Source organism: Cupressus sempervirens, chromosome 7, assembly GCF_028749045.1.
Source record: "Cupressus sempervirens isolate cs-2001-9-10 chromosome 7, ASM2874904v1, whole genome shotgun sequence".
Lineage (NCBI taxonomy): Eukaryota > Viridiplantae > Streptophyta > Pinopsida > Cupressales > Cupressaceae > Cupressus > Cupressus sempervirens.
This window is the reverse complement of record NC_143124.1, coordinates 326,532,945-326,542,969: the sequence shown is the minus strand read 5'-3', so window position 1 is coordinate 326,542,969 and position 10,025 is coordinate 326,532,945. Positions and strand designations below refer to the sequence as shown.

At 33.9% G+C, this 10,025-nt stretch overlaps 1 protein-coding gene across 2 annotated transcripts; it reads right to left on the bottom strand.

Annotated features, from left to right (window-relative positions):
• Positions 1 to 5,864: 5,864 nt before the first annotated feature.
• LOC149546740 (nudix hydrolase 2-like) lies at positions 5,865 to 7,743 on the bottom strand. 2 transcript variants are annotated; one of them, XM_089794658.1, is made up of 8 exons: positions 7,446 to 7,743; positions 7,297 to 7,356; positions 7,049 to 7,186; positions 6,864 to 6,941; positions 6,723 to 6,773; positions 6,591 to 6,625; positions 6,399 to 6,507; positions 5,865 to 6,298 (listed from the first exon to the last, which is right to left on the bottom strand). In XM_089794658.1, exons 1-8 carry the CDS (start codon positions 7,659 to 7,661, stop codon positions 6,116 to 6,118), a joined length of 870 nt encoding a protein of 289 aa, XP_089650784.1. In that variant the 5' UTR covers positions 7,662 to 7,743; the 3' UTR covers positions 5,865 to 6,115. The 2 variants fall into 2 exon arrangements, with proteins under 2 accessions (XP_089650784.1, XP_089650785.1); XM_089794659.1 differs by having other exon boundaries at positions 7,297 to 7,353.
• Positions 7,744 to 10,025: the final 2,282 nt, after the last annotated feature.

Genomic DNA, 10,025 nt, shown 5'->3' with positions numbered 1-10,025 from the left:
TGTTATGATGAAGTTGTATAAGTGGATACAAAGATTCAATGAGAGTTAGCAATGACAAAAGAAACAAACTCCTTGTTTAAAAATAAGACTTGGGATTTATATGAGTTGTCTATGGGTACAAGGGCTTTATGAAATAAATGAGTTTATAGGTTGAAAGAAGAGGATGGAGGTAAGAAAATATTTAAAACTAGGTTATTTGTAAAAGGATTTGTACAAAAAAAGGGCATTTATTTTGATGAGATATTTTCTCATGTTGTTAAAATGAATTCTATTCACACTATTTTAAGTATTGTCGCTACTAAATATTTACATTTGGAGAAACTTGATGTTAAAATAACCTTTCTTCATGGCGATTTAGATGAAGAGATATATATGGCACAACCATAGGGATTTGAGTCAAAGGTAAGGATAATTTAGTGTGTAGATTGAAGAAAAGTGTAAATGGCTTGGAGTAAGAACCTTGATAATGGTACTTGAATTCGATGATTTTATGCATGAACATGGTTTATAATCGATTTCATTCAGATCATTGTGTTTATTTCAAGAGGTTGGATGATAATAACTATATTATTTTATGTTTATATGTTGATGATATGCTTCTTGTTGGGTCTAACATGGATCACATTTAGGGGTTGAAATAATAGTTAGTACATTCATTTGTTATGAAGGATTTGGGGGTAGAAAAGAAAATCCTTAGTATGAAGATTTGTAGAGATAGGGAAAATAGAAAATTGACTTTATCTAACACCAATTATATTGAGGTCTTGCAATGTTTCTCTATGGAGAATGCTGAAGTTGTCAACACACCTTTACTTGGCCATTTAAAATTGAGTAAGAAGATTTATCTAAAGACACAGTAAGAGGAGAAAAAAATGTCCAATTTACCTAATGATTTAGCTATAGAAAGCTTGATGTATGCTATGGTATGTACTTGGAAAGATATTTCACATGTAGTGGGAGTTGTTAGCGGGTATATGAGTCAGCCAGGGATTGGGCATTAGAATACTGTCAAATAGATTCTTAGATGTTTGAGATGAACATCTAGTAAATGTTTACATTTTGGGGGGCTCTACTACTGATTTATAGGGCTATGTTGAGTCAAGTTTGACAGGGGATATTGATACCAGGAAAAGTACTATAGATAATTTATATACTATTGGTGGGGCAACAGTGAGCTGGGTTTCTCAGTTATAGAAGATGAATGCATTATCCACTATAGAGGCAGAGTAGTTGCTACATAGGTAGTTAAGGAGGTGATATGGCTTGAGTTCTTCTTGAAAGAATTTAGGCACTCATAGAGGTATAATTATTTAATTACAAATAGTCAGAGTGTCATTTATCTTTCCAAGAATCCTACTTTTCGTTCAGAGGAAAAACACATTTAGTTGTGGTACACCATTTCGTTTGGTCAATTTTAGATGATAGACAATTAAATTTGGACAAGATACATATAGATAATAATCCAATAGATATGTTTCCAAAAGTAATGACAAGGGAGAAGTTGAACTCCTCTTCAATTTTGGTTGGTCTTCTAGATTGAACATAAATTTAAAAGAACATCTGAGTTTAGGGTGGTTTGATTTAATGGGAGCCTCATGGAGTAGTGACCTTGCTACATGACCAGTCTCCAAGTGGGAGATTGCTAGTTTTTGGTGAGTGATCAAGGAAGTACTGTACATTCTCCATAATAATATTTTTGGGGGGCTATTTTATCGACATTTTGGGCTGACATATTTTAACTAATTTTGACCCTATAGTGAAAAAATACTTATATAAAATGGCTTAGGGTTAAGGGTTTTTCATAAGTTGTAATATGATAATATCTTTTTGTGGTGGTATTAAGATGTAAGGGTTTATAGATTGTAATAAGGTTACAATCACTAGATAATAAAATATTGGACTCACTTTTGGTGGACGTAGCCTAGGGATTAGGTTACCCATGTTAAATCTTTGTGTATGTGTGCATTATTATTTTGTGATATTGGTTGTATTTGCATGTAATTGTTATCTTTTTCTCTTTAAATCCTAACACATGGTATGCTACTCAATATATGGGCAGGATGAACTGTCACATCCCCGAATCCTACACCTACAATGCATGCCAATCAAGCACATGAGACATGTCAGGGTGATAATATTTAAGTAGTGAAACATGAAAAAACATTATGTATGTGGGCTAGCACGAGCAATAGAGATATCTAATATGCAATTTGGTTGATGACCTCTAGCATCCCAAAGGGACAAACATATCTCAAGGTAAGCTTTAAACTCTTTCCAAACAAGATTGAGATCTTCTAAGGCATGACACATAAGAACACCTTATCATAAGTCTGAAATTGCTTGAAGTTGCTTTTTTTTGTTAGTGTGGCTTTTTTTCTCTTTAGTTCACTACTTCCTTCAGCTCACTACAAATCAAAATCGTCTACTCTTCCATTTCGTTCAATTGATAGGTATACAACATTTACATCCATACAGAGCCTTAAAAGGAGCCATACCCAATGAAGAATGATAGGAATTATTGTATGCAAACTCAACTAATGAAAGGTACTCCTGACATTTGTACTATTGATCCATGTAGTAGGTGCATAGTAAGTCCTCAAACACATGGTTGACTCTCTTGATCTATTTATTAGTATCATGATGATAAGAGGTGCTAAAATTCAGACACGTACCCAATGCTGCGTTCAAGGTTGTCAAGAACCTTGAAGTCATACCATAGATTCAAAAAATCTTTTGTACAAACTTTCTAGCCAAAATAGCTAATCTATCCTTTAGGCTGCCAAGAATGAAGTGGGCTACCTTTATTAATTTATCTACTATGACCAAGATAACATCATGCTTCGGTTGAGTCATGGAAAATCCATACAAAGAACCTATTATTTGTAATCTAGAATCTCATGTGGGTAAAGATGTCCTATTGGATGGACATGCTCAACTTTAACATGTGGATATTCCAAACATTGGAAAATATAATCTATAGCATCTCGCTTGAGTCTTGGCTAGAAGTACAACAACCTCACATCAACCATCATTTTTTTCACCCTTGGGTCCCTTGAAAATGAAGTGCAATGCATCTCCTCAAGATCCACTTTCTGCAACCCTTCATAGTTGGGGACATATACATTGTTCTAGTAATTCAATGAACCACTATCATCAAAAGAGTATCCATCAAAACACAAATTAGATGAGTCGGTATGTCATGTTGATTTCACCCATTCATAATGAGTGTCACCTAGAAGATACTATAGAATGTACTTCCTAATGTGAGTCCTAGAAATAGTAATAGCAGTGACATGTCTTCTTTGACTGAGATCATCTACTACCCTATTCTCTTTTTCCTTAATGTATTCAATGCCAAAAATGTATTAAATGAGGAACTTTAACCACCGCCTCTACTTGGCATTAAGGTTGGATTGAGTGAAAATATATCTCAAACCCATGGGACTAGTCTTAAGTTCAAATGGGTTTCCTAATGGGTAATGTTGCCACATCTACAAAGAATGTACTATTTCGTAACCAGCTCTAAATCATGCAGAGCATAATTCATCTCATGTTTCTTGAGCATCTTAGAATCATAGGCTACCAATTTGCCATCCTACATCAATACGGTGCCAAGTCCATCCCCTGAAGCATCATTTGTCACAACAAAATATCCATTTGGATTTGGTATAATCAAGATAGGAGTAGAAGTAAGCATTTTCTTTAACAACTAAAAAACCTTTTCATGCACTTGTTTCCACACAAATATCTTTCCCTTTCATTGAAGTGAAGTAATAGGAGCTACAATTCTAGAAAATTACTCCATAAATTTCCTATAATACCTAACAAGCCCAATAAAATTTGGACTTCACTCATGTTTCGAGGTTTTATTATTCAAGAACGACTTTAATATTTGTGGGGTCCACTTCTATACCATTCATTGATAAAATGTATCTCAAGTAATGTATCTCTTTTTGATAAAATAAATACTTGGATAGTTTTCCATACAATTCCCTCTCTTTGAGGTGCTACAGAACTATGCACAAGTGTTCTTCATGTTCCTTTAAGTTCTTGGAGTATATTAGGATATCATCAATAAATATCTCCACAACTTGTCAAGAAAATCTTTGAAGACATTGTTTATCAAGTTCCTGATAGTGGCAAGAGCATTGGCTAATCAAAATGGTAAGACTACAAATTTATAATTTCCATACTTTATTCTGAATGTTTTTCTATGTATGTCCTCATCCCTGATCCAAAGTTGGTGATATACAGATCTCATGTCAATTTTGGAGAATATAGTCACTCCCTTCATTTGATCAAACAATTTATCAATTTGCAGGAGGGGACACTGATCTTAATGGTCACCTTGTTCACCATATGATAATCAATGCCCAATATTAAGGTAGCATCCTTCTTCTTGAAAATATTTACAAGAGCTCCCTAAGGTGAGACACTAGGGTGGATAAAACCCTTATCCATAAGTTCTTATAGCTATGTATTCAATTCATACATTTATGTGGAGTTCATGCGTAAAGAACCTTTGATTGAGGTTTTGCTCCTGCCACAAGATCAATGGAAAAATTGAACTCCCTCTTAGGAGGTAGTTCGAATAAATCATTTGGAAATAGATACTTGAATTCCTATAGGATGGGGTAATCCTCTAAACAAGGTGGGATCTCTTCCATGTCGTTGACATGAGCCACATAAAATTGACACCCTTTTCTCCTTGCCTTCTTCAATTGCATAGTATAGATTCATCTCAATTCAAGTGGGTGTTTGACCTCATTTCGTATCACCGAGTGAGCTAAATCATCAAGGCATTCAATTACCTGATCTTGACAGTTAACTATTTTTAACATTATAATAATAATTAAATGTTTATACTGATACTATATTTAATCTAAATATTAGGCAAGATCCTATAGCACAGTGGTAACTTGTGAGCCTCTCATATGGGATGTCTTGAGTTCAAGTGTACTCAAACTTAACACATAAAAATAATTAATCTCAATATTTGATAATAATAATTAATCTAGGTTTAGGCCCATTACCTATCAAAAAATAAAATCTAAACATATTTTTCTTTTAAATTGTAAAGGAAATATAAAATAAAATAATTGAATCAGTGGTAATAGCTATTCGAAATTGAAGTTTTTTTTTTCAAATGTTGATCTTATTATGAAAGTTGGTTAAAAAAGGACACACTATTGTAATTCAAATAAATGCCAATTAGTAAATATGTAATACATATATTAAGCATTGTTTACAATATTCCATTATTGCAAATTGAAAAGATAACAATGTAAACAAATATCATGTGTGACATGTTGAGAACATAATTGATATAGAGGTTAACCATGAAAAGGATTGAGATATTTGTAGAAATTATAATGGAAATGAATAAATAAAAATTGCTATAAAAAATGAGCCTTCTATAGGTCAAAACATAAACTCCGTTGAAATTAGTGGTAGCTTTATTTTTATTATATCAAGAAATGTGATGAGTATACAACACATCCAGATATATGTACAACAGAACACAATATTTCATAAGCACAAACCAAACTTTCTAGACCAATCCACATTTGAATTAAATGTGATGCACTAATCCACTATCTCCTAAATAAGAACTACAACTTATCATTATTTTAAAATAGCATAATGATACTTCCTTCAAGAAAGCTCATACATAAACTCGTTTAAGTAATTATTCAGATATAAAAATCATATCCAATTTGTTGAATCATGAACATGTTTCAAAGTTTAACATTAGAAAAATGCACATATTTATAACATTTATACATTTCACATAAGAACAACCATTCATTTATGATAAAAATTATAAATAAAAGTTCTTTTCACACTCATTTAAACTAAACAAATGAAATCATATACCACGAATTCCTCAAACTTGAAGTCGTGATAAATCTTGATTTAAAATGACCATAATATCAAATATACAATACAAATGTCTTTCAATTATTGAAAATAATATATGTATTTCAAAATCAACTTGGAAAATTCCATAAAGAATAAATAAATTTACTCTAAAAAAATTGAACTAAATGGAATACTATCATTTCTCATGAAGAAAGCTACTATTGGCTCAAAATATATTTTATCTATGTACTTCTTATTCAGAATCAAGGGCAGTGCAGTAGAAGGCAGAGGGTTTGCGGGAGTTGGAGGATATCCCAGTGCCTGAAAATCCTTTGCATCGTCCCTTTACAGTGTCAACACACGCGCCGATCATATCTTTCAGAAGTTTGCTTTGTTGGTTTTTAGGCTGAGATGCAAAGTCTTCAATCGCCATCCACTGGAAAAACAATCAAACAATTTGAACCCCACGTAAGACGATAATGCAATATCCAATTAAATAGCGATATTGAATCACCGCCACTAATTTAAAAACGTACCTTGGCTGCAGAAACTTCAGTATCTTGCGCAACAATGTTAGAAGAAAGTGATCTCAACATACACACGAAGAGCATATCGGATTTTCCAAAGGGGGCATTGTGACCATCCCTGCAGTTCATTCACCCACAACTATTAGAGAGCCATGAAAAAAAATACTGCTTCAAACTCATTATCAATCTGTTTTTGCTTACCTGAACCCGACCACTTGTACAAACTCTGTATCAATCTGTAAAAGTGCAGCAAATAGTTCAATAACTAAAAATGTCAGGAAATTGAATTGCTTAGAAGTGAAAATCCCAAAAGACGAAAGAAGTGACAGTTACCCCTGTTTCTTCCTGAACTTCTCTTATGGCCCCTTCCTTAATGCCTTCCCCCTATCACAAACAAATATATGTTAGTGCGTGCCTATAATAGCTCAAGTGTCATTAATTTAGTTTGACGATGTCCAAGTCTAAGCTGCACACCTGGTTAATCCTTCCCGTTGGCATCTTCCACAGCCCGGAATCCTTGTAAGGTCCGCACTTCTCCTGAACTACTAGAACCTATCATCATAATTTATGCATCAGATTCGATTATATCGCATTCTAAATAACAGTTGCTAGGGACGGGGGTAGAGAATTGAGCAAAGGAATACAAATGCAAACGTTACCTGTCCGTCGTCGTTAAATACAAAAGCTGCAATCCCCACTTGATGTGAAGCATTATCAGGGATGGTACAAGGAGTCTGAGGAATCCAATACACTAAGATTACGTACCAAGGCTCAGCATGGTGGTACCAAAATCCCAGCTGCGATCCACCGATCATAAAAGTATTGATTGAAGCGTAAATAAATGGATTGGAATGGAAAGAAAAACAATTAATTAAGGCGGGTAGCACCAAACTATTGAAGAACTGACCTCGATCGCAACGGGGACTAGCTTTGCCTGTTCCTTGGGCACTTTAATCCACACCGCCTTCTTTTCCAGTACAATCGAATAAGTATCATATTATGACTAATTAGCGATCTGTAATTGTATATTATAACAGAGCAATAATTAGCACTGACCTGGCGCATCCATTGAGAAAGTGACGCCTTGAGCGAGGCTGCAAAAAGAGAGGCATCGTTCTGCATATTCTCCACGTCAACAACTACGCCCTCATATCTGTCTTCATGGGCTTTCAGAACAGCTTGATCATCACATGTTTCCTTCATAACTGTTTCAACGTCGTTAGTGGTACTGGTCACCGAAACCTCGTTCGCTGTAGTGTTCATCAAAGCCATTCTGTAGTGTAAGCAACGACAAAAATACGTCTGTGAGAGAGATGATGGGATTTGGCTTGCAGATTGAATTGAATTGAATTGAATTAGCAGTGCAATAAGAATAAGTGGTAGAGTGAGTGTATATATAACAGTGGCAAGCGGAGGTTTCGATGCAACTACCACAGCACTACGCTGCAGCTTCCATTTTAAAATAGAAACCGCGTGATCGTTGGAAAAGCTTGAAAGAAAAGGAAAAACTTAATCAACGAAACTCGGAAGGACGCAGGAATCATTTATCAGCATTCCTCGTAAATTCGCAGGAAGGACACACGAATCATCCAGCAAATTCAACTTGTCCAGATCAGTGCTGCGTAGGTTCGCGGAATTCTCCCTACTCTCGATCGTTCGCTTGTCGTCCTCCATATAAAACCAACATTTGTTCACATTGACCTTTTCTACAAATGAATAAACATTCAAAAAGATTTGAGGCTTCCCTATCCCATTTTTATCCATCACATTATATCACCATCACATCATCTATCGTTGCTTCCTTATCCCGTTTGAGATTTACCTTCCCAAGGTCAACGACGAAAACAGACACATCAAAAATCGCATGCTTACATCATTTCACTTTCCCAATGTCTAGAGGCATGGAAGGAAGTCTAAGTGTATATTTTATAAATATACAGTTTTTTTAAACAAGAGTAGCATTTTAGAATATCTTTAGTAAGAAATTATTTTACATTATCAAATACTTAAATTGGTTGGCGAGTTTCTTAGTCAAGTTAATAATCGTTGTGATTGTTTTTTATTAAAATCTTAAATTGCCCTTTTATCCAAGATTGTTGACATTTTATCCTTAATAAGCTTAATTTCTATATGTACCTAATTCTCTATGAGATTTATTCCAAGCATGGCCAATCTTATACTCTACTTCAATGTTTTAATGTCTTTGGAAGTGCGTCCTTGCATCTGTAGTATGGACAATTTGGTGGGAAAGAAATAAAGAGAATTTTTAGACAGACATCATCTCCAATCCCTCAATTTTTGGAAGGATTAGAGAGATCAATTGTTGAGCTTGTTAATGCTTCAGTAAGTAAATATAAGGGTAAAATTGTTTTTTCTCCTTGGGATGGCTATGTTATTCATTGGTGGAAGGGTTTACTTTTTTCTCATCTTCTTGCTCCATTGTGTCCATCCAAGATTCCTCTTATCCAAGCATAAACCAAGTGGATTCTTCCAAATGAGGGTTATTTCAAACTCAATTTTGATGGAGCCTTTGAGGAAATCCAGGCAACTTTGGCTATGACATAGTCATTAGAGATTTTAAAGGTCATGTGATTGAAGCAAAATCATCTTCTCTCCCTCAGTGTACTAATAACAAATCTAAGGCCTTGGCCTTGCTTTTTGGTTTGGAACTTGCAAAATCACTTTCTATATCTAAGTTACATGTTGAAGGGGATTCATCAATTATTATTAATGTGTGTACTGAATGTCATGTATATAATTGGTCCATATAGTATATATCACATAAAGTATGGTCTCTTTTTTATTCAATATTTGAATGTTATATCATGCTTACTTATAGAGAAGACAATGTTTTAGCTGATTGTCTGGCTAATTTGGGTACCGACAGGGTTTATATTAACTCTTTACTTTCCCCACTTAAGCTCCTTGATCTCCCCATATTGGTTAATATTGTGACAAAATAATATGTTTAGAGTAAAGCTAAGTCCTCATATTTTATTTGATAGTAAATCAAGACTTCTATACGATTTCATATATTTTTTCTTTTATGGATCTCACTTGTTCTTTTCAGATATTGTATGTAGGTCAGGGTCTTGGATTGCACTTGCATCAGATGGCTTTCTAATATCATGGTCTCAATTGGATTTTTGGATGTAGATTAGTGATGGTAACCTTTATGACAGTTTTTGGCTAGGCTCTTGGTTTTGTCTTTGGCACCAACAATGAATTGTATTCATATGAGTTTTGGGCTCTTTGTGATCACTATATTCTCGATTTGGGAATCTCTAGGACAAGATTCATTAGTATTGATAGATACTCTCTCTTGATGCAATATTTTTCTTCTGCATCTTTTTTGTATTAGGTAATGACCTAAGTTTTTCTTTTCTGGTTCTTTTCTCCGGGAGCTATTTTGAACTAGTTATTATTAATATAAATATAATGTTTCACCAAAAAAAAATTGATAATTTCTTTGATGACAAATAAAAATGTTATAAAAAATGAAAAAATATAAAAGATAATATTTTTATTTATTTTTAATCAAAATTACAGCATAATGTATTTTACAAAATTTAAAAATTGAAGATAAAAAATAAAGGCATAGAACCCAAACCATAAATCACTTTTGTTTATTTATTT